General features: G+C 35.4%; 2 protein-coding genes and 1 long non-coding RNA gene across 4 annotated transcripts in view; 2 read left to right on the top strand and 1 right to left on the bottom strand.

The window, feature by feature from the left end:
• The window catches only part of tmem198b (transmembrane protein 198b), a 30,943-nt gene extending 28,288 nt beyond the window's left edge, over positions 1–2,655 (bottom strand). For both annotated transcript variants that reach the window (XM_051111724.1, XM_051111723.1), the window contains exon 1: positions 2,212–2,655. The gene's annotated coding sequence lies outside the window, so the exon portion shown is untranslated. The remainder of the gene's footprint in view (positions 1–2,211) is intronic.
• A 7,417-nt stretch (positions 2,656–10,072) lies between these two features.
• Positions 10,073–11,244, top strand: LOC127166457 (uncharacterized). Its single transcript, XR_007827910.1, has 2 exons — positions 10,073–10,216; positions 10,723–11,244. It is a non-coding gene; the product is annotated as an uncharacterized LOC127166457 (long non-coding RNA).
• Positions 11,245–18,521: 7,277 nt separating this feature from the next.
• On the top strand, positions 18,522–20,485 carry cryba2a (crystallin, beta A2a). The gene is made up of 5 exons (XM_051111728.1): positions 18,522–18,570; positions 19,106–19,292; positions 19,424–19,565; positions 19,682–19,824; positions 19,933–20,485. Exons 2-5 carry the CDS (start codon positions 19,132–19,134, stop codon positions 20,078–20,080), a joined length of 594 nt encoding a protein of 197 aa, XP_050967685.1. The 5' UTR covers positions 18,522–18,570; positions 19,106–19,131; the 3' UTR covers positions 20,081–20,485.
• Positions 20,486–25,049: the final 4,564 nt, after the last annotated feature.

Raw genomic sequence — 25,049 nt, 5'->3', positions numbered from 1 at the left:
CAGTCTACAATTTTCCTGGACCAACACAATGAGTGTGAGAAAGTAAAAGACGGTTTAGAGAGAAAAATGCCAGTGTGTATGTGTGTTGTTGTCAAAGAACAGACTTGGTATGTTTTGGTACGTTTTTCATAGCATGCACCAACAAAGTCCTCAATACGTGGGAACTCTGATGGGATCAGACCAAACAAAGAACCTGAGGAGAACATGGTGATAAGATGATGCAAAAAAACTAGTGAATGTGAAGTATCAGATTAAAGTACTGGTGACATAACTAACATCATGTTCTTTTGGAGATCAACATGATATACGTGTGCAGTACAGGACACTGATCATGATCACAGACTCCTTCTTAGGAAAAGCAGTGTTTGTCAATCTGATATCAAAGAAAGACTGGAATTGTAGGGAATTTAATAATCCTGGCTCTTATATCACATTCAGTGACCATTCAGAAATATGTTACTGAAAAAAAGTGTCAGAATCAAGTATTCTAGACATCCACATACTGTAAAAAACATGGTGTAGAAACAAATTATATTTAGAAATTGCTAGTAAATTTCACAAATAATTACAAAGAATTGGCAAGTATTACACTGAACTAAATAGTAAGTTTTGAAGTGGTTTGAAATTTCTTGTAAAACATATTCCAATAATCTTTGTTTTATTTAACTTAAAAAAATCATTTTTACAGTGTAATAAAACTCAGGTAGTAACTTATTATTCAGAAAGTGAGTTTAGTTTTGCAAAATCTTTAGATTCATAAGAATCACTATTCAGGAAATTGACCCGTCGCAGATAGTTTGATTGACAGGCGATCTGACCAATCATAATGCCGAATTTTCCATTTTTTCCTGACAAACAAATGAGACAGAAGAGTAGATTAACTTTGGTGGACTTGAACTTAAAAAATGGTGTGTACTAACGTCTTTCCGCGAGGTGTTTGAAACGACACCTTCTGATCATTTATATTTATTTTGTGCTATAACTAGTAATGATGATCGTTTGATCAGATGATCAGTTCACGTGCCACTTGAAGTGTGACGCTACAACGGTCTGGAATGTCATATTAAAGGGCCACAAAATAGTATTTATTGATTGAATTGCTTACAAAATGACAACATTTGAAAGCTTTGTTTCATACCAAAAGTAACCTGCTGTTTTGTCTGTCAGCACATTGTCAGTTTCCTCTTTGCTTTGCACTGTATTTTTTACTGCGTGAGAACACAATGTGTGGGGTGAAAGCACCATGGTTTGTCTTTGCAAGGAGTCAACTAATTCATGGCCATCGCGCTGTATGTTTCTCGTTCACTAAAAAGAATTGTCTCATAAAATGATATTCATTCCTGAATCAGACTACACTGCTCATGCTCTTTTTTGAATTCACAAAACAAAAATAAATGTTCACAAGTGAACGTGTTCTGGAAACATACTGCACTTTGTGGTGTTGTAGTACTGTTTAATAATAGATCAGAATATATTGTCAAAGTTTTTCGCACAGTCCATAAATACATGTTTGAGAACTGTTGATGGAACTGAAAATCCTGAAAACTGTCAAATCCTGGAATTCAAGAAATGTTTTGAATATTTTTATTCAAAAAGGCCAATGAAAAGTGTATGATGATATCACCTTTTATATTCTCTGGAGCAAGAAAATTATGTTAAATATGGTGATACCATAACACATAAAATACCTTCAACAAATAACAAAAGCCTTTCTAAGTTCATGAGGCTATCACACTCAAGTTTGTTTGTATGTGTGTTTGTTTGTATGTGGCAAGTCCTGTCTCGTCTGGCACGTCAATGCCCAATTTCTGCATCTAAACAAAAAGTCATGTTCACTTTACCCTAAGGTATGAACACACATGGATAGAGATTATCGCCTGTAAATGAATATAGCCTATAAACAGAGACGGACTGCGGTAAAACATACCGATGTCATAACATATAATCTTGCAAATGAGCTACAAAATCTCATCCATAAAGGCATCTGGACTTTGTGCAGATGAGACAAGCGAAGTAGGCCACGACATCATTTTCTTCATATGATCGCGTTCATAACACGCAAAACAAATCCCCCTATGCTACAGCCATTTACACTGACATGCGTGTCTTTTGCATAAACGACTGTGTCAGTATGCTTACACCAACCCCGCAACTGAATATCATGTTATGTTATTATGAACAAAGCGTCCAGACGTGGCCAAATGCGCTCACCCTGATCGCGGTTCAGCATCTTGCTTCTCCCAGATCCCGGTCCCGTGCTTCGGCTTCGCTCGTCCGACAGTCTAATCTCCGGCGAAGCTGCCACATTCCAGTCCTATCGATCCAGCCTTGCACACTTGAGCCCTAGAGGGAATACAAAGCACTTGTTTGTCTTGAGAAAAAAAGCTCCGGTGATGTTCCCGAGGTTCCTTCGACTCCCGGTCGGCTTTTCGTTGGTTGTGGGTGCTGCCAATTAGTCCACGCACCGACTATTGCTTCGCATCTGTGAACAAGTCATCTAAGACTGATAAAGCACAACAAAGATCTATATTATACCATCCTGTGCAGTGACTTCCGTGGGATGACAGTCACTGATCAAAAAGATGCCGAAACACAGATAAATACTGCTGTTACCTACTCACACTGAGTCTGGGGCGGACCGTATTGGCCCGAGCAGGCGGGGTCAGGGAGAGATGTAGGGCACACGAGTGCTACTAGTGGAGGATCGTGAATTTGAATGAACACAGATGCAAATCCATGGGATTCATTCCGATTAATAGGAGTCTCTACTCCTGGTAGCATCGGGGGGCAAATCTGATAAAAACCAATCCATTTCATATCTGAGTAATCCGTGTCTGTAATAAAACGTTGAGACTGTTGTCCTCATTTAACAAACAACTGTTTGCTTCTCCTCTGTAATGAGCTGCAATGACTCCTGCGAATAAATGCAGGTGCGAAACAACATAATAGTACACAAATCAATACTTTCACACAGTGCTGAACATTTACGAATTATGAAACGTTTAATATTTAAATATTGCTTTGTGGCAGGATGCATTATCCTGCTTTCATGCTTAGGTTGGTGCTATGTGTCAAAGTAACATCCATACGGATGGCGGGATACAAGGTTTCCCAGCAGAACATTGCCCAAAGCATCACACTGCCTCCGTTGGCTTGCCTTCTTCTCATCTTGGTGCCATGTATTTCCCAGGTAATCGACACACGGCCATCCACGTCATGCAAAAGAAAACGTGATTCATCAGATTAGGCCACCATTTCCATTGCTCTGTGGTCCAGTTCTGTTGCTCACGTGCCCACTGTTGGCAATTTCGGTGGTGGACAGGGGCCAGCCAGCCAGAGCATAACGCATTACAAGTAGCGTGAGTTATGTAATATTATTACTTTTTCCAAGTAACTAGTAAAGTAACGCATTACTTTTTAATTGACAAGAAAATCTCCAGTTACTTTTCCCCCCACATTTATTGATTAAAAGCTCTCCTTTCTTCATGCTGAGAGAAATCAGGAGTAAGATGTTAGTTCTAGAATAAATGTGAACATGCATTAATTCATCTCACTCACAAAAAACAGATTCAGAAATTCAACTCTGAATATATGTTAAATAATACAAATATCCTTTATGCATTTAATACAATTTTATTAACCAATGTCTTTGTAGCCGACCTTCGATGATGTAATTCATCCATACTAATAAGCAAAAAATTACTCAATATAATCTAACATTTGTTTTCCTTTTTTTTATTGCTGAAGAGTTGACACTTTCTTTTCTTCTGCGGTCTACTGTACAGACGTGAATTTACTTTTCTCAAAGCCTCAGGCTTTTGGTGTGAAAAGGCTTTTACATTTGCCAAAATATAAATTTTTATATTAAAAAACAAACAAGCAACCCTGCCCAGATTTAAAAAGTAACTCAAAAGTAAAGTAACGCATTACTTTCCATAAAAAGTAACTAAGTAACACAATTAGTTACTTTTTTCGGGAGTAACTCAATATTGTAATGCATTACATTTAAAAGTAACTTTCCCCAACACTGGGGCCAGCATGGGCTCCCTGACTGGTCTGCGGCTATGCAGTTCTATATACAACAATCTGGGATGCACTGTGTATTCTGACACCTTTCCATCAGGACCAGCATTAACTTCTTGAGCAATTTGAGCTACAGTAGATCATCTGTTGGATTGGACCACACGGCCTTTGCTCCCCACGTGCATCAGTGAGCCTTGGCCACCTTCCGTGGACCACTTTTGATAGATACTGACCACTGTGGACTGGGAACACCCCACAAAAGCTGCCGTTTTGGAGATGCTCTGACACAGTCGTCTAACCATCACAAACTCACTCAAATCCTTACGCTTGCCCATTTTTCCTGCTTCTAACACATCAACTTTGAGGACAAAATGTTCGCTTGCTGCCTAATATATCTCACCCACTAATAGGTGCTGTGATGAAGAGATAATCAGTGTTATCACCTTCACCTGTCAGTGGTCATAATGTTATGCCTGACTGGTGTATGTCGTTGTTATTTCCCCATTATTATCTACTCAAACATTCAAGTTCAACAATTCAACAGACGAAGGAAAATAATAACATGACAACTTGACAAAAAAAGTACAATACCACTGCTGCCATCTGGTGGATACAAGGTTTATAACACGTAAGAAACTCAAGGGAGCTCCGGAAATTATGGCTACTCAAAGGATTAAATCACCCTAAAATTAAACACAAACTGAAATTGTAACAGTTGCAACAAGGATTTTTCTCAAGCAGCAAATGGTTTAGCAGTAGATACTTGTTCTTAACTAATTTAATTAATATAATAATAATTAATTTAATAATGTAAGTGTACCCAAGTAAGATTCATAATGACATTACAGTATCTGAATCTGGGGATTCAGCAATAAGTGCAGTAAAACCAAATGTATCAACAGGAATAAAGCTGACTTCTGGTGAGGCTGTAGAGCAGGGATCTCTAGGGTGATAATTGCAGCGGATATGTTGGAGTAGGGATGGAAATAAAGTCTGCAGGATGGTACATACACATACAAAAAAAGGTTCTTCATTGGTTCTTTGGGGTGGTTGAGGTGCTTTATAGCACCACTTCCATATAAAGAACCTATTATGCCCAGTATGGTTCTTCAGTGGTTCTTCAGGGATTCTTTGGGGTGGTTGAGGAGCTGTATAGCACTACTACTGTATATAGAAGCTGTTAAGCCAGTATGGTTTTTCAGTGGTTCTTTGGGGAGGTTGAGGTGCTATATAGCACCACTACTATATAAAGAACCTGTTACAACTTTTGCCACTGTAGTAAATTCCCATTCATAGCAAATATGACAGTGGTGTAACATATCTAAAATCTAAGGAGGAGAATAGCGTTGCTGTCATGGTTCTATATAGCACCATTTGACAAGCATGCTGTATAGCACCTTTAAAGATAGGTGCTATATAGCACTTAAACTGGTTCTCCTATGATTACGAGCCATTGAATTGCATTTAATGCTATTTAGCACCATATTTTTAAACTGTAGCTCTCCAGTAGTAGGTTTGGAGACATGTTGTACGTGCAGCAAGGTACAGCTGGCAACAAAACTTGCATACAAGCACCCACATGGCATAACGCAATGCTCTGTCAGAGAAGAAAATTACTGGTAGAGAAAGTGAGACAGCAAGAGGAGGCAGCTCATTATGCAAAAGCATAAGAGAATAAGAAAAACAAGCTTGTTGCATCAAGATTGGGAATTGGAGGCTGATCTAGATCGTAAACTTGAAAACTGATATTGTGGTCCAAATCACACAGGTTATATATTGTGGAGCTAACAGTGCCGTGTGAAGATGCAGCTGATGAAGCATACAAACACAAGACTGGAAGGCAAGACTAAATGGTTGTAAAACTCGAAATAGGTTGCAGAGGGTTCATATCTGTGTATCCCAGTAGGTCAATGAAACAGATGAGTCAGAGGAAATAATCTAAGATTCCTTACCAAAACTGCTGAGACAAGCAGCTGCATGGTTGAAAAAAAAAAGGACTATACTTAAGGCCCGTTCACACCAAGAATGATAACTATAAAGATTCTGGTATTAGCATCTGTAAAGAAGTCTGTTTATTCTAAAGCATGTTCATCTGTCACTTTAAATTCTCAAGCTGGTTATAGCAGGATTGATTCTGATTGGGTGTGAATGGTTTTATCGTTCATCAGCTGGAAAAAAAAACATTCTGAAAGTGATTCCAATGATTCTAATTCTTCTGTGCTTTTATCGTTATAGCTGTGGTCTGAACTGAGAAATAAAACAGCATATACTGGTTAGCAGAGCTGAGTAGATTACTTACAAATTGTAATCCGTTACTGATTCCAAATTACATGACAGAATTTCTAGTTAGTAACGTTATCTGTTACATTACACTTTTCAGGTAATATAATCAGACTACTTTTTGATTACTTTGGACCTATCTCGTTTATCACATTGATTTAAAGAAGATGGTAATGTACCATATTGACATAAAAACACAAAGAGTAAGAAAATATATTTGTTGCTATTAACAACATAAAGTGCATTAAACCTTATATTACGTAAGGTTTCCTAAACTGTGGTTTGTGAAGGAACTGAGAAATTTAATTTTAACATTGAGAAAATTAAAATATATTATTTTAAAATCAATAAAAAAAGTACTAAAAAAATCTATATTTTATTTGTTTACCTGCATGTCATGTGACCATAACGAACATCAGAGAACCAAAGGACATAAAATTGTGATATTTAAAATAGTTATTTTAAAATCTCAGGGGTACTTCAATTAAATATATTAGATAAAAGAGGATCAGATGACAAAAATGTTTGTGCATTTGTGCATTTTAATGTGTTTAAAAGCCTTCCAAAGACATAGAAATACGTGGTTAACCTACAGTGATAATTCATATAAAAACCAATGTGTTCATCAGTAGCTGATGCAATGTTGAAACACTTCTTAAACCTGAAATAATTTTTGTATGTCAGTGGTCAACTGCTCTGTCGCCATCTGACTAATGACTGATCTTGAATTCTATGATCTAATCTATAAATATCCACAAAACTGGACTTTCTGACTGTATATAAGCAGTAGGCTATTTTAGAAAAAGAGGAATTAGGGAGAATCAACAAATTATAATAATTTATCACTATTGTGTAAATAATATGTAATCATGTATGTTAGGTATGTTTTGAAGCATGACAGCTGGCTTAAGCTGGTTTAAGTTGGTCCTTAGTTGGATATGAGCTGGTTTAAGCTGGTCCTGATCTGGTTATAAGCTGGTTATGAGCTAGTCCTGTGCAGGAGCTGGTTGTTTAGGACCAGCACATGACCAGCTAATAACCATGTCAGAACCATCTTAACCAGCTGCCATGCTTTAATGCTGCCTTCACGCCATGTAATTACCGTATTTCCGAGATGACAAGACATGACATTTTACTCATAGCTTTCTATTTTGTCTGACTCAGAGGTAGCGCCTAAGCAGTGCCAAACTGAGCTTGGTGGCGGTCACGTGGTACATCTGTCATGTTCCAAGTCGTAACTCTCAGAACATTCTGAGTTTACAAGTTGTAATTACGAGTTCAGGAGCACGTGAGGGCTTTGGCGTTGATAGTGTTGCCACAGAAACACATAATTCAGAGTAGAATGTCACATGTTTTCATCTTTGAATTACGAGATGGCGTGAATGCAGCATAAAACATACCTAACCAGGGGAAGTTGGGGAGAAGGGTAACCTGTGGCTGTTTGGTTGAGCCCTCCGGAGATGTTGTGGCCATATCAGTGAAACAGAGTGGAAAGGCGATGCCCACCTGATGACCCCAGTGATGTTGTTAACCTCTAATACCCCCCTCCCTTCACTTTATTCCCCCTTCCCCCATCAACATCTTGTCAAAATCAGTTAATTAAGGATTGTAATTAAATATAGTCCCCAAGAAGTAGGCCTAATGGACATCCAACAATGTTCCTTCATACAATCGTATTTCTTAAAAGCATAAAGGCCCGGTTTCACAGATGGGCTTAGCTTAAGGTAGGACTAGGCTTTAGTTAAATTAAGATATTTAAGCAGATTTTATAAAAATGACATAGAAGAAAACGTTACAGTGTCACACCCCTGTGGACTGTTTTTGTGGTTTTTCTCTATGTATGCCCTTATTTGGTATTTCCTGTTCCGTCTTCAATTATTACATCATTGTGTTATCATTCACACCTGTCTCCCTCTGATTAGTCTGTGTATATAAGTTTGGTTCTGTTCCCCATTGGTTGGTCGGTTCTTGTATTGTCACTCCCTGTTTCGCTTAACGTCTTCTAAAGTCTTGTGCGTTATGTTTACGTGTGGATTCCCTGCTGGTCCTGTTTGTTCCTGTTCCTAGTGTGGATTATTTAAATAAAAGCCTATGTTCCGGATCTCCTCGTTCCTACTCCTCATTCCCACACGACGCTTGTGACATACAGGTGTATATCTTGATATTTTCAGTTGAGACAGCTCAAACGTGCATTTAGTCTGGGACTAGCCTTAAGCCTTGTCTGTGAAACTGGGGGAAAATTTACGTTTTTATTTTGTGTCATATGCACTGTAAAAAAATAAAAAAACACAATTTGTTGAGTCAGCTTAAAATAATTTGTTACCCTGCTGCCTAAAAATTTTACGTTCAGTCAGCTAAAATAAGTTTATTCAACTTGAAATGTTAAGTTGTACTAAGTAACAACTTAGATATTTGTGTTTGCTAAACTTAACAGATGGGTAAGTAACCCAGCTGCCTTAAAATTTTAAGTTGATTCAACTTAAATATCTAAGTTGTCACTTAGTATAATTTAAAATTTCAAACTTTTTTTGAGTTGACTAAACTTAAAATTTTAAGGCAGCCAGGTTACAAATTATTTTAAGCTGACTCAACAATTTGTTTTTTTACAGTGTGGACAAACAGAAATAAGTGTCCCTGGATCACAAAACCAGTCATAAGGATCAATTTTTTGAAACTGAGATCTTCTGAAAGCTGAATAAATAAGCTTTCCATTGACGTATGGTTTGTTAGGATAGAACAATATTTGGTCAAGATACAACTATTTGACCATCTGAAATCTAAGGGTGCAAAAAAAATAAAATAAAACAAAACAAAATAAATAAATAAAAATATTGAGTAAATCACCTTTAAAGTTGTCCAAATGAAGTTCTTAGCAATGCATATTACAAATAAAAAATTAAGTTTTGATATATTTATGATAGGAAATTTACAAAATATCTTCATGGAACATGATCTTTACTTAATATCCTAATGATTTTTGTTATATTTTGACCCATACAATGTATGTATATATTTGTAGCTATTGCTATAAATATACCTGTGCTACTTAAGACTGGTTTTGTGGTCCAGGGTCACATATATGTCTTTTCTATCATTCAACACATGATGGCGCCATATTCCTGCTACAGAGCAGAAACCATCATTGACGTGAAAAGATAAATGTTCTGGATGTTGCACATCTCATCTACACCTCATGTCATTTAAAAAAAAAAGTTACATATCTGAGGTAAACTGCATTTGTTTATGTGATATATGTTTGGTAACCTATAACTCATAGTTGATGTAGGCTAATACTATTCTACTCTGATGTGAGATTGCTTCTATTCTATTTTCAATGCATATCGCTATATAAAGAAGTAGTGGACGTCCATCGGGTAACTATTTTTTCAGTTCCCGATCTGAATCAGGAAAAAAGAGACATTTGCAAGCGCCATGTAAATTTTGTGCAAATTAAACCCGCCCTGCGTGAAACAGCACGTCCTTCCTTGTCAGCTTTTTTTTTTTTTTTTTTTTTTTTTTGTAGTGATCCAGTGACTTAATGATTCAAAAACGTTTACCTCTTACGACCACGGATGATCCGCATAAAATATCAGTATATATCAGATTTTAGATCACAGAAGTTGCTAAAAAATAATTTGCATCCAACGCCTTGGAGGCCCAAACCACACTTCAGCAAGGACCATTTCACTCCGCCCCTCGGTCAACATTAGACCTGCTCTAAAGTGCGACAGGTGCGTGGAGAGATCAGCACCTTTACAGCTGCGGGAAAAGGAGAGGGGGCATGATTTTTGTCGACTATAAAAACCCGTCACTGGCCAGGCTGATTCACAGGACCTGCAGGTACGGAAAGGACCATGTCGACTGAGGCCTTCCATCAGAGCAACCTGGATGTGAAACTAGGTGAGCCAGACAGGTAAAAGGAAAATAAGCTTTAATGCTATGCTTTTTTTCTTAACTCGTTCCATACATGGAAAAACTCATTTTTTTCTGTTATTAAACCAATGCTGTTTGCATGTTGCGGAATATGTTTTTCTAATTAATTTGAAATCTGAATTATTGTATTGTTACTGTTCTTTTGATTTTTTTCAAATAAAGGGCAAAGTAAAAAAAAAAAAAAATTCAATTTAAATAAACCTTTTTATATATTTCGTTTAGTAAAAAGAAAGTATTGCCAATATTATATCTTGTAATGAAAAGTTTATTGCACTTTTTGAACTAGTTTGAATGTATAATGTAATTACTGATGGATTATGGAAATTCTAAAAACTATTAAACCTGAGTAAAAAATGTGTCAGGAAAGCTAAATCGATGAAAACATAAGCCATTGTAATGACATATAAGTGCATTAAACATAAAATAAATATACATTAATACTAGAATATCTAATTTATTTTTCTTTACTGTTTTACTTATTTGCAGGTAAAGGGTAGGGGACACATCTGACGAATGAAAAGCTTCGGATTCAAATTTTTGACAGTATTTTCTACAGTATTTTTGGAGTTTATCACAGTGCACATCCAGTACTTCGATGGATAAAACTGCACTTGCTTTACGTTGAGCCACACGCACAATACATGTGGATTCAGTTTTGTTCGTTCGGCTCGCGTTAAGCAAGTGCAGAACTTCTTCGGTGCAAACGTCTGTGACCTTTTTGGATTAGAAGCATAACTGCTGTGCTTTTTTGTTTGGAATTGTTTTTTAGATGGAAAACCACATAAATGCAACCGTTGGTGTGAGATTTTCACAGACAAATGAATGAGTCACAACTGATAATTTATCTTCTGAAATGGTCATGATTTACAATGTCACCTGTTATCCAACATCATGTTTGTTGAGTTATTCACTTCCTCTCTTCTGTGCTGGTTTTAAATGAGTGAGGGCGAAGTTCTCACATATGCTGCGGTGATGTAATGGCAAAATAAAGTTCTTCTCAACTCCTCAGTGTTTGCATGTTGAGTTATCACACGTACGCTAGCCCGGTAACTGTGGAGGCATATGGTTACTATGGAAATCTAGAAGTCAATGGAGAATTTGATGTGCAGAAGGGGTAATGGGTAAACGGCATTAATAGGTAACAGGTAAAACATTAACTAGAGGAGCCTGGACTCTCTCTTCCCTCTCCATCAGCCTGACCATCTGCTCCTGACTGTTTCACACAGGCTAACACTGAGTCACCCTGGCCTCCATATCTCTCAAGTCAAATTCATTCAAATAAATTACCATTACTCTTCTGGATAACACAAACATAAAGCCATTCAACATCTGTGGCTGTTGTTAGGTTGGCAGTGCACCTTTATATGCTGTATTTACCACACATATGCATTATATTAATTGTTATAGTGCGAAGCACATTGTTTTCTTTCCCATCTGTTGCTTCTATTAAGCGCTACCACAAAGCTCAGACTACACAAGCATAGTAATAAAACAAAAGCAGTTTAGCTGAAAGCGAAACATTGTCGTTTGTAGCAGATGTGAAATCAGAAGGCTGTTATTAGATCAGAATTTCATGTTCTGCTCTGATGATGCTGAAGGTTGCTGCAACTAAAGAGGCTCCAGGGGCCATGTGTTTCAGCAAAAGACTATTACAATACCACTAATGAAATATGCAAGTGCCTTTAGGCTGCCTCACAGCCTGCGATTGGTCATACAAGTATCTTCAATATCACCAATTAGACTAAGAAATATTGAGGTCAACATTCAATATGCCCAAAGCAATTTGAAGGAGTCTTTTGTTTGGTGTGTTTACTGACTGTTCTGGCAAACAAACATAAACACACCTGCACCGAACACATGGACATGCACACTTACAAGCCCCATACAGAGGCGTTTTATGCATGAATATTATTGCACTTAAGTCTTTATCCCAGGCATTTATTTGATCAGAAATACAATGAGAATAGAAACTGTGAAATATTATATTTTACAATCTATTTTAATAACGGTAACTTATACCCGTGATGGTGAATCCACAGTCATTATTGCGGTCTTCAGTGTCACATGATCCATCAGAAATCATTTTAATATGCTAGGCGTTGGGAAGGTTACTTTGTAAATGTAATAGGTTACTGATTACAAGTTGATTATTTATATGTATTTGAAATGTAATAATGACTTTATGTAACTGATAACATTTGATTACTTTTTGATTACTTGAATAAATTTCCTAACTAATGTTTTTAACTTTCAATCGTTTAAAACATTTAAACCAGGTAGGGTTGATCTTCTGGTTGTACTCAAGACTAATTACTGTCAGATAAAAAGATTGATTATAAACCATTCTGAGGTTAAACACAGATTTAAAAACATAACAAGAAATAGTTAATATTAATACAGTAAATAGAGATCTAACCCCCTTTGCAATCATTAACATTTTCATAAGTAACTGTATCAAATTACAGTTACATTTCTTTTGTAATGACATTATGTACTACTCCCCAACACTAAATACAGTTGAGGTCAAAAGTTTACATACACCTTGCAGAATATGCAAAATGTTTTTTTTTATTCAATACTGACCTGATTAAGCTATTTCACATTAAAAATGTTAACATATAGTCCACAAGAGAAAATAATAGTTGAATTTATTAAAATGACACAGCTCAAATGTTTACATACGCTTGATTCATAATACTGTGCTGCTACTTGAATAATCCACAGCTGTGTTTTTGTTTCTTTATTTGTTTAGTGATAATTGTTTATCAGTCCCTTGTTTGTCCTGAACAGTTAAACTGCCTGCTGTTCTTCAGAAAAATCCTTCAGGTCCCACATATTCTTTGGTTTTTCAGCATTTATGTGTATTTGAACCCTTTCCATCAATGGCTGTATGATTTTGAGATCCATCTTTTCACACTAAGGACAACTGAGGGATTATCTAATATGTAACTATTACAGAAGATTCAAATGCTCACTGATGCTTCAGAAGGAAAAACGATGCATTAAGAGCCAAGGGGGTGAAATTTTTTTAATTTGAAGATCAGGGTGAATTTAGCTTATTTTGTCTTCTGAGAAACATGTAAGGGCAGTACTAAATAAAAAATAAATAAATAAATAAAAAATATATATATATTTATATATATAGATATTTAGGCAAAATAAGAAAAATGTACACATCTTCATTCTGTTCAAAAGTTTTCACCCCCTGGCTCTTAATGCATCATTTTCCTTCTGAAGCATCAGTGAAGGTTTGAACCTTCTGTAATAGTTGCATATGAGTCCCTCAGTTGTCCTCAGTGTGAAAAGATGGATCTCAAAATCATACAGTCATTGTTGAGAAGGGTTCAAATACAAAAAAATGCTGAAAAACCAAAGAATATGTGGGACCTGAAGGGTTTTTCTGAAGAACAGCAGGCAGTTTAACTGTTCAGAACAAATAAGGGATTCGTAATCAGTAAACAAAAAAGCACAGCTGTGGATCATTCAGGTAACAACGCAGTATTAATAATCAAGAGTGTATAAACTTTTGAACAGGGTGATTTTAATAAATATTAAACTATTATTTTCTCTTGTGGACTATATGTAAATGTCTTTTATGTGAACTTAACCAGGTCAGTATTAAATAAAAAAATAATGCTTTTTGTATGATCCCTCTTATTTTGGTAAAACAATTAACATTTTGCAGATTTTGCAAGGTGTATGTAAACTTTTGACCTCAACTGTATGCTGTGTTCAAGAAATAATTCTTATTATTATCAGTGGTGAAAATGCTTGTGCTGCCTAATATTTTTATGGAAACTGTGCTAGATTTTTTTTCAAAGCATTTCAAATTTCTAAACAGCAGTCTTTGGTAACATTATAAATGTCACAGCCATGTCACTACAAAAGTAGTTTTTTTATATATGAAATCCTATACATTTTGTATAGAAATATACTGTTACTAACAAACATGCATGTGACAAAACACACACACACACACACGTTTGTTTTTGTGAATTGTGGGGACTTTCCATAGACTTCTATAGATTTTATACTGACCAAATGATATTGTCTATCCCCTAACCCAACCCTAACCCTAAACCTACCCCTTACAGAAAACATGTTTGCATCGTTACATTTTCAGATAAACACCATTTACTATTTTTAATAATTTTTTCCAAAAATTCAGGTTTTACTATCCTTGTGGGGACATTTGGTCCCCACAATGTAGCAAAAACAAGTACACACACACACTCAAACAAAGACCCAGAGTGAGAGTCACAGCATATTTGTTGGTGGTGCAGATGTCTGAGTTTGAGCTGTCAGGGCCTGTTTTTCACACACAGAGCAGGATTAGTTTCCATGGTGCCAGTGAACATGTGGCAGGTGGTTTTGGCCCTCAGCTTTGTACTACAAGCAGAAAAAGGCACCAGTTTTGTCACCATCTATGAGGAAATCCCAAAATGCCAGCCACAAAACAGAAACTACATTTTGGAGAAGGAAGCATATGATATACATCTGCTATACATGTAATTATTGATTAACAAATTTAAAATTTATATATAAACTAAAAAATATTTTTAATTTTATTTTTTTTTTTCTGTTCCATCTTTCCATTCCAGTAAAATATTCATACTGCAACTTCTTTGTCTGATGCATTTACATAAAAGATAGAATCTTTAGAATGAATGCAAATTAGATATTTGGCAGTGAAATTGGTCTAACTGTTGTGCTGCGTGTCTGTATGGTGGATATTATATTCAAGGTGTGTGCAAACTTCACCAAATATAGTTTCAAGGACAGGTGACTGGTTAACAGCCCTGGAGATGTGCGTCATCTAGACAGCTCTTGTTTTCCAGCGCCTACCTGACAACATGAGGATGCTAATGCCATCTCACAGAGACTCAGAAAGAACAGGGGACGAAGAGTGTTACCATGGAACAGATGGATTTATGAAGGAGACACACACACAGAGCGCTTGCATACTAACCGACCCTGTCGTTCACACACGAAATGAGATACACACTAATAAACATTCATCACACACACAGGTATAGGGTGTAGCACGCAGACAGCAGGAGTGGGGGCAGATGTGTAAACACTACCTGTTTGTTCTGTGTAATGGCTGAATGACTGGGGAAGTGAGAAGCAGGTGATGGTCCTGGAACACTCAGCTCCATATAGTGCATTCAGACTACATGTGTCAACCTGGGATTCTCTCCAAAAGTGGGTGGAGTGAATGATTCTCGGGGTAAAACGGCAGTAATAAGAGACTGTTTATGTATACTACTGATTTTCATTTTTTTCTTAAACAAGTCACTTATATGCTTACCAATGCTGATTTATTTCATTAAATATTCTGTAAAAACAGTAATACTTTGAAGTATCTATTTTCTATTTGAACATTTTTTAAAATGTAATTTATTTCTGAGATGTTTCCAAAAGCAGCAAAACTGTTTTTAACACTGCACCAACTTATATTAGAATGATTTCTGAAGGATCATGTTACACTGAAGACTGGAGTAATGGCTGCTAAATATGTAGCTTTGCCATCAGAGGAATAAATTCGATTTTTATATATATTGAAATAGAAAACAGTTATTTAAAATGAAATTTTTATTGTATTTTTATATGTAATTTATGAAATAACTGCAGACTTTTTGTGCATTAGAGAACTCTTTCAAAAACTTTACACAGGTAGTGTACTATACTACCACTAATTTTGCAAAAATTTTACCACACATTGTTAGCACTATCTTGTCTTAATCTGGTTCATGAAGACCTGGCTGACTCACTGAGCTGCTTTGAATTGTTATCTGTGTGTGAGAGAGAGTAGGTTGGCCTGTGATGTAAATGGACTAATTTTACTGTGAAATGAATGCTGTAGTGATGCAAGGAAAGATGTGATTAGCCTGCGGCCCTGACTAAGCCTGCCAACATCTCTGTCTCACACCCATAGGGGAATAGAAACACTTCTCACTTCTTTCTATAAGCATATAATCCATGAGCAAACATCCGTTTGACTTTTTGATGATCATAACATATTACAAATCAGTATAAATGCATGCGATTCTAAAAGCGAATGCAGGCCTACACAATGTCCCATTCTGCACAATTTTTGTTGGTCGATTAAAAAAATTTTTGGACTAGTTACAACACTCCCTGTCTTGCATTTTTGGTGGTTTTGGAAAACTTGTGTTGAAGAGAACCTAATTTTTGCCTGTTCTGTCATTTAACATCCATTTACATAATAAAAAAGTAACACTATTTAGCACAAACTAGCCATGAAATGTACTTTTTATTCTGTACAATTTTTGATAATAATAAATAGTAGAGTAGTAGTATATTTATACACACACACAAAAGGAAACACAATGCATTAAGAGCCAGGGGGGTGAAAACTTTTTGAATTTGAAGATCAGGGTAAATTTAACTTATTTTGTCTTCTGGGAAACATGTAAGTATCTTCTGTAGCTTCTGAAGGGCAGTACTATATTAAAAAAATATGCTATTTAGGCAGAATAAGAAAAAATGTATACATCTTCATTCTGTTCAAAAGTTTACACCCCGACCCCCTTAATGCATCGTTTTTCCTTCTGGAGCATCAGTGTGCATTTGCTGAAGGATTTTTCTGAAAAACAGCACAAAGTTTAACTGCTCAGGACAAACAAGGGACTCATGAACAACTATCACTAAACAAACAAACAAACAAACAAAAAAACAGTTGTAAATCATTCAGGAAACAACACAGTATTAAGAATCAAGCATATGTAAACTTTTGAACAGGGTTGTTTTTATAAATTCAACTATTATTTTCTCTTGTGGACTATATGTAAATGTCTTTTATGTATATATATTTTGTATGATGCCTCTTATTTTGGTAAAATAATTAACATTTAGCTGATTCTGCAAGTGTATGTAAACTTTTGACTTCAACTGTAGATATGTTTTATTTTTTTTCCTCTTTACATATTTTCATGTTTTGAACATGATTTGTCATAATGGATTTTCATCAAATGGAAAGCCTTGGTCTGGGACAAAGGTAAAACAAAATCTATACACAAAAGTCATTTGAAAAATGGCAAAAGCAAACAATATCCACCTTATTTTTCAATGCAGAAGCCTTTGGGGTGAGACTTCCGGTTCATAAGGAAATAATGAGATGAATAACAACGTGCAGTAAACGGTAAAACTGTTTGCAGTACAAACCAGTGTGTCATAATTAAGATAATACATTAAAATAATATGGTAATACACACCAATTTGCAATATCAAGCAGTAAAACAGGCTGTTATGTACAGCTAAAAATAGCTGGACGTGGATAAGACTGGAAGCAAGACCTATAAAATTTACAAAATCTCTTTTCCTCTTACAGGGAAAATAAAGTGGATAGACATTAAAAAAAGACAGTTTTAATGTGATTAATAAATAATAAAAACAGACTTTGGGACACGAAAGTTAAGGAAACACCCATATAGCAGATGTATAGGTAAACAATAGCAGCATACAAATAGTGCAAACAATATTAAACATTTAATGCATATTTAATGCAAGTTTTATAGTGAATTTCAGTGCTCTCTCAGAACAGTTCCCAGAATCTCTTTTTTTAAAGTGCTTAAAAAGCTTGTTTTTAACAAGTTCATATTCAATATGCTAAAACGTGCTAGAAGAAAAATGAAACACACGAATATCTGTAGTCCATCTGTAGGTGGTACAATGATTGTACCCCCACAAAAATGAGGGCCATTGAACAACAATACCTTTTGTTTGGACTCTCACAATAGTGCATCATGTTCCTGAACCTCTGAGAGGACACCACATAATGGATGGATGGTCCACTGTAATAAACAACAGAATTAATACAAGATTACACTTGATGTGACACTAAGAGCTGAAAATACCTTTTAGCTGAAAATGACGACTGATTGATCGATATCTTTATCCAGAAGATTATCATTTCTTTTCTTAAACTAGTGCAACATCAACTGACAAGAAGCCAAATGGAAGCAATAATCAGCAAGCTTCCTTCCAAACTGAAAAATCAGTACTTTGAATCATTTTCTGTCAATGTTTTACCATTTCTTAAATGAACCCTATGAATCTGCAGTCGTTGTGAGGGCATTCAGAGTGTGTATGTCTGTGTTAAACTGTAGGGCCTTGTTTTTTTTGATGAGTCAGAAAATTGAAGCCCCTGTTAGACAATAACAGGACTTAAGCTCTCTTTTGACACATGTTGCTGAGCTGGCAGTCCCTCTGCACATTCTGCAGTAACTGCAGTGACAGCGGCTATATAAACACCCCGTATTGGACCGACCCCCAACGTTAATTACGCCAAATCTCTCCCACAAACTGCATGTGAGTATGCGCCGCCGTCATGCTGCCAAAACCAATATCGTAAACTTCAAAAAAGTGGATTTAACTGTGAAAATGGATAAACAGATGCTTATTCGTGTTGACCGGACACAATCATCATGGACCGGATGAATGAAGCGAGATAGAGGCCTTTGTGAATCTTTCCATGGACTGGAAAGTCAACCCTGGTGGCTACTAAATGAATTTTTAAGTTGTTTCAGTCATCACTGGATTCAAGGGGCCCCTATTTTCTATGATAGCAAACTTAAACTCTTGATATTCTCTGGTTGTTTTAATGCAAATATGTGTCAGTTTGAGAGCTATACTAAAAAGGCCTAATAGGACAAAAAGCATTTATTCTAAAGTGACCTAAAAAAGTCTCTCTCGCATTGTCAGTAATCTTACTTTTGATAGCTTCGTGCTAAAAGTAAACAGCTGAGGTCATAGATTAGGCCTTAATGTTAAATAGCAACGCTTGTGATTTGTCAGGTGAGGGCAGGTGTTGTATTGTTAACCTTATCCCTAATGTTAACGGTAGCTGGAGAGAGCAGACAGGCGGCCATCATGAATCAGAGAGAGCAGATGGAGCAGCGGGGACAGTGGAGGATCACAGTGTGGGAGGAGGAAAACTTCCAAGGCAAGCGCTGTGAGTTCATGCTGGAGTGCCCGAACATTCTGGACAGGGATTTCCAAAAGATCCGTTCAATCAAGGTGGACAACGGCCCGTAAGTGTGTGTGTGAGCTGTTGCTTTTATCGTAGTCTTACGTGCATGTAAAACAATGCTCTGGAAAATATATCAAAGAGCTCAAAATGCTCTCTGTCTCTCCCTCTCTATATATCTATCTATTTCTGCAGCTGGGTGGGTTATGAGTACCCAGAGTATCAGGGTCAGCAGTTCATCCTGGAGAAGGGAGATTATCCCTGCTATCAGGCCTGGAGTGGAAACAGCAGCTACCGCACTGAACACCTGCTTTCCTTCAGACCCATCAAGTGTGCTGTGAGTTTATCACATGCATTCTTCTTCAAAGAAATGTGCAGATAATTTAAGTTATTAAAATGACATCTTAAAGAATATATTTGTTGGTACAAATTTTTGTCCTCTTTCATCACCAGAAACACAGTGACAGTAAAATTACCCTGTATGAGTGTGAGGACATGATGGGACGCAAGTTTGAGATGTGCGACGACTACCCCTCTCTTCAAGCCATGGGCTGGTGCAGTAAGGAGGTTCCTTCTATCAAAGTCAACTCTGGAGCGTAAGTCATTCTCAATTTGCTTAAGTATATTTGTATTAGCCTACTTCTCTCTGCATTTATCTCGATAATAATATGTTGCTCTTCATCTCACCCTCACACCTCCTGCAGCTGGGTGGGATACCAGTTTCCAGGTTACCGTGGATACCAGTATATCTTTGAGAGAGACAGACGTCAGGGAGAATACAGGAACTATAACGAGTTCGGCACCCAGGCCCACAGCAATCAGATCCAATCAATCCGCAGAATTCAGCACTAAGTCCGCCCCCGCTCTTCTCCTATTGGCTACTGTGTATCAAACTATAGCATGATATTATATGAGACGATGTAGGAAATAAACGCTTTTTCAAACTCCAGAAAAAAGAGTGTGCTTGTCGCCATTCCTTTGATTTATCAAACCCAAAACATTTAACGTTAGATCGTTAAAAACTGGAGTGTTATTATTTTATAACAAATTGACTTATAAGGCTATCCAAGCCTTACAGTATAACGATTTAACATATTGTTAACAGAGCTTTTCAATTCAGATTAGACATTTTTAGATTAGATTTTTAGTTTAATTTATTTAATTTTTTTTTTTTCTTTTTCCTTAATGTCAGACATAGAATGTATACTGTTCTTGTCGGATTGTATTTTATTTTCAATAAACAAAAGCACGAGATGATGGCTGTTAGTGTTTCTACTTTGTTACTAGATTTTGTTTTGCTCTTCAAAACGTTATTTATTATGATGATTCAGCACTGGCTATTTGAATACTACATAAAAGTTTGTTTAAATCTCTTTATTTGATCCGATTTGATCAGATATTTTACATATAGGTAAATAATCGAGAGCTGTCCGCGGTGCTGACCGCTTCTAGCTCCGCACGACTAACAAAGCATTATTAATATTTGGGATTCTAAACTTCACCGAAGTTTCCGTTCGATGATCACCGAACTGCGTTAAATAAGAAAATTAAGAAGAATTAGGGAGAATATGAAAATGCAGTCAGCACGCATGACTGAAGCACAGCTATAGCGGCTTTTGAACAGCACAACACAACGCAATTGGTTACAAAGGTCTAGCAAATGTAGTATTTTGATTAGTAAGGCGCATTCAAATGTTATGAGATAGTAGGCTGGCAGCGCACGAGATGATCATTAAGCGCCCTCTGCTGGTTGATTTTCATATATACAATAAGTACAGACCATTTAGCAATAATTTAAAAACGTTTCTAATTTTTTATTAGTTTAACATTTTGCATTTTGTTTGAAATTACTTAAAAATTGATATAGATACAAGATACAAAAATGCATACAAAATATACAGTATCTATTGGGAGACAAAGGAATATATAATTAGGCCACGTAAACCATATTGCCAACATAAAAAAGTCATATATGATTATGACTTCATAGCTTAAAGGCTTTTGCATTTCTGTTTACTTTTGCAAGTCTTAACATTTAAAATATATAAACATAAAATTATTATATATTATGTTAATTTCTAAATTAGGATGAATTTATACACTTTATATTAAATTAATACGCAAATCTCCAATGTTGCCACATGATGGCGCCCTAGCTCTTTGCATTGAAACGTTATGCTGTTGTCACACATTGTAGGTTGTTAAAAAGGTGAAAATACGTTTTCTTTATCATTGCAAATTGAATCACTTGCCCTGCAATCTCTACAGACATTAAAATGACATATTCTGAAAAAAAAGTGTGGTAACATAAATCCATTTATTTTTGATGTCATGGAGAAACAAATGATCTGTGCTGTACACCGGAGTTTCTAGGGATGTGACGCTAAACATTTAAATCAAATCACATGTATTTATATAGAGCTTTCAACAATATAGATCGTTTCAAAGCAGCTTCAAAACAGATTAAAAGACAACTAAACCATTCATTTAAAAGAATGGATCAATTCAGTTTAGTTTCACCTATAAAAAATACTCTGCAGAAGGTAATAGTTTAACCATTAAGCTCAATTTAGTATAATTTTAATTTAATTCAATAACTGTGTTGATGTTGCATAGTTCAACAGTCATGAAACAAGTTTAATTCAAATACAAGCAGCTCTAAAGAAGACAATAGCTTTTTTCTTTTAGATTAATTCAATATTGATTTAGTTCATTAACAGTGTTAATGTTGCAAAGTTATTGTCATTATCCAACTCAATTTAGTTCCAATTTTGTTCTCATCCAAGAGTCTCAGTGCAGTTAAATGAATAGTTAACCCCAAAGTAAAAATTTGCTGATAATTTATTCACCCTCAGGTCATCCAAGAAGAAGATGAGTTTCTTTATTGGAACAGATTTGGAGAAATTTAGAGTTACATCACTTGGCCAGCAAAGTGAATGGGTGCCGTCAGAATGAGAGTCCAAACAACTGATAAAATCATCACAATAATCCACAAGTAAACCACACAACAGTCCATCAACGATATCTTAATCTAAAATAAAAAGTTAACTTAAAACTGTTGCTTCAAATATAAGTCCTCAATACATAAAAGTGTTTTCACCAGTGAAAAAGTAATCTTGTCTGAACCAGGAGAGAAATCTGCAGAGATCAAGCACCATTAACGAGTGAAGCAGACCAAACACAGTCTTAAACAAACATTTTGATGCATTTTGAAGTGGACTTTTTCACTGGAGGAAGTGTTGTGAAAACACTTGTTAAAATAGCTCAGTTATGTTTTGTCTGTTTGTTTTATTTTCTTCATGCAGGTTTTCACTTTACAATACATTAATTGATGAACTGGCATTGTGTGGATTACCTGTGGATTATTGTTTTTATCAGTTGTTTGAACTCCCGTTCTGACGGCACCCATTCACTGCAGAAGATCTATGGTCAGCAAATGCTATAATGCCGTAATGCTAAATTTCTCAGAATGTGTCCAGAAAAAAATAACCTCATCTTGCCTTTAATTAAAGGATGGCCTTTAATTTAATTTAATTTAATTTAATTTACTGTTCCTTTAAATTGATAACTGAATATCAATCATTCTTTAAACTCCAAATTTAATAGATTAAACACATTCTGTATAGTCACCTAAATGGGTAAAAAGCTTACAAGGAAGCTGATGCAAACTCATCGACCTGGTTAAGACAAAATGAGGCCTTTGCACTTTAAAGAACTAACACTGCACCTGTTGCTACGCTAATTATACCAGCCATTACACAAGTCTTTTCATCAGGAGAGTTTAATCAGCCGTAAACAACTCAAATCACCCTCTTACCACCAACCTATCATGCCTACCGCCCACCACCCCTAAAAACATACTCCTGAACCTATTATTCTCTCTGCTGTACATCCATCATTATATTGTCCCCATTCATGTTCTCATGTTCCGATCTGTTCTATTCTGTGTTCTGAACAGCACCAGACGTTCCCCACTTCTTCCTGCTCCTTCCCAGCTGCCAGTATCTTTCACTCTTTTTTTTTCTCACTCTGCTGTTACTGCCACTGCTGGCTACCATGGCAACACTTCAGCAGTGGTGTTCTAGAAGGTAGAGGCAGTGATGACCCCACATGATTCATTCCTTGTTATGATTGTGTCAGACTGCCATTCACTTTTCTGTCAAATACCAATTAAGAGTAAACAATGGAGCTTACTCCAATAACTTTTACTGGTATTTTTATTTAAAAATTAAATTTAGGAATATAGATAAGTGTATCTTTTTATATATCTCCCAAAAATATGTTCCAAAATAGATATGAATGCATGAAAAACCTGTTTTTCCTCCTTATTTCATATTATAAACATCTTGGTACAGCTACACTCGGTGCGGATAAATGTATGTCAAAAGCCTGATGTATCATATTTGATACTCACATTTTAACAATTTTTAATAAAAGATGATATGTGGATAATTCATTATCATTGAATTTTATTATTTTATTTTATTTTATTTTATTTGCTGCTTATTTATTTTATTATTTAAAAAAAAGAAGCTTTGTGCCACAACCTGAAGGAGGAATAATATGTGAATAATCAAGCAAACCTAACCTAACCTAATGTCATCACTGAATTTTTATTTTATTTTATTATTAATATTTAATTAATTAATTAATTTATTTACTTATTTATTTATTTATTTTGTTTTTTAATTAGATGGGGATAACCAAGAAAACCTAAGTTCATCATTTTTTTTATTATTATTATTATTTATTTGTTATATTATTATTATTATTTTTTTTTTTAAAAACTGTGTACCACAACCTGAACAATGACATTTTTAGAATTATAATATCTTTAAATCTTTAATATAAGCTGATATGTGGATAATCAAGAAAATCTAAGTTCATAATTGAATATTTATTTATTTATTTATTTTTTTATTTACAAACCAAAGCTGTGTACCACAACCTGAGGGAGGACATTTTTTAGAATTATAATAATAACAAAATCTTTAATGAAGGATGATATGTGGATAATCAAGAAAACCTAACCTAACCTAAATTGATCATTAATTTTTCAATTTAATTTAATTTAATTTAATTTAATTTTATTTTATTTTATTATTAATATTTATTTATTTATTTATTTATATATTTATTTATTTAATTATTTTATATGTGGATAATCAAAAAAACCTAAGTTCATCATTTATTTTTTTATTTTGTTTTATTATTATTATTATTATTTATTTGTTTAAAAAATAAAAATAAATAAATAAAAAACAAATTGTGTACCACAACCTGAAGGAGGAGATTTTTAGAATTCTACTAAAAGGCCTTTTACTTTCTAAAATGATCAGTCAGGCATGATTTTTCATGAAGTTTTAATCATGTTGATAATTTAGTGAAATTTGCGTATAAAATATGATGCAACAGGCTTTAGAGGGTTAAAGACCTTACAAAACCTTCTAATAAGCTCAACTCCAGTGAAAACATACACACGTAACATGCTGCTCTATTCTGCCCTGACTTGTCCTGTACATACAAGCTGAATCCTGAAGATGCTGAGTGAGCTTATATTCAGGGCTTATATAATCATATCTCTCAGCTCTGAGACTTTATTCATAATTGCGCCAGGTGGGTGGAAGAAGCCTAATCCCCACTGAGTCTCACTGTGAGAGCATCGGGAATGTTCTGTGGGGTTCTGAGGCCACGAGGAAGAGCAAAACACATGGATATTGTCACTTTCCATGAAGGGAAAGAGACACCTTGGGGTTCAACTGGTGCAGAAGTCTTTTTAATGTATAAAATGTGTAATGTTGGATCAGACCTGATGCAGGAC

The sequence above is a fragment of the Labeo rohita genome, chromosome 6, assembly GCF_022985175.1.
Source record: "Labeo rohita strain BAU-BD-2019 chromosome 6, IGBB_LRoh.1.0, whole genome shotgun sequence".
Lineage (NCBI taxonomy): Eukaryota > Metazoa > Chordata > Actinopteri > Cypriniformes > Cyprinidae > Labeo > Labeo rohita.
This window is presented reverse-complemented; position numbering and strand designations above follow the sequence as displayed.

Coding starts and splice junctions, on each gene's coding strand:
- cryba2a (XM_051111728.1), top strand. CDS start 19,132: ATGAATCAGAGAGAGCAGATGGAGCAGCGGGGACAGTGGAGGATCACA. Junction 19,566..19,681: donor TCAGACCCATCAAGTGTGCT/GTGAGTTTATCA, acceptor TTTCATCACCAG/AAACACAGTGACAGTAAAAT. Junction 19,825..19,932: donor ATCAAAGTCAACTCTGGAGC/GTAAGTCATTCT, acceptor CACCTCCTGCAG/CTGGGTGGGATACCAGTTTC.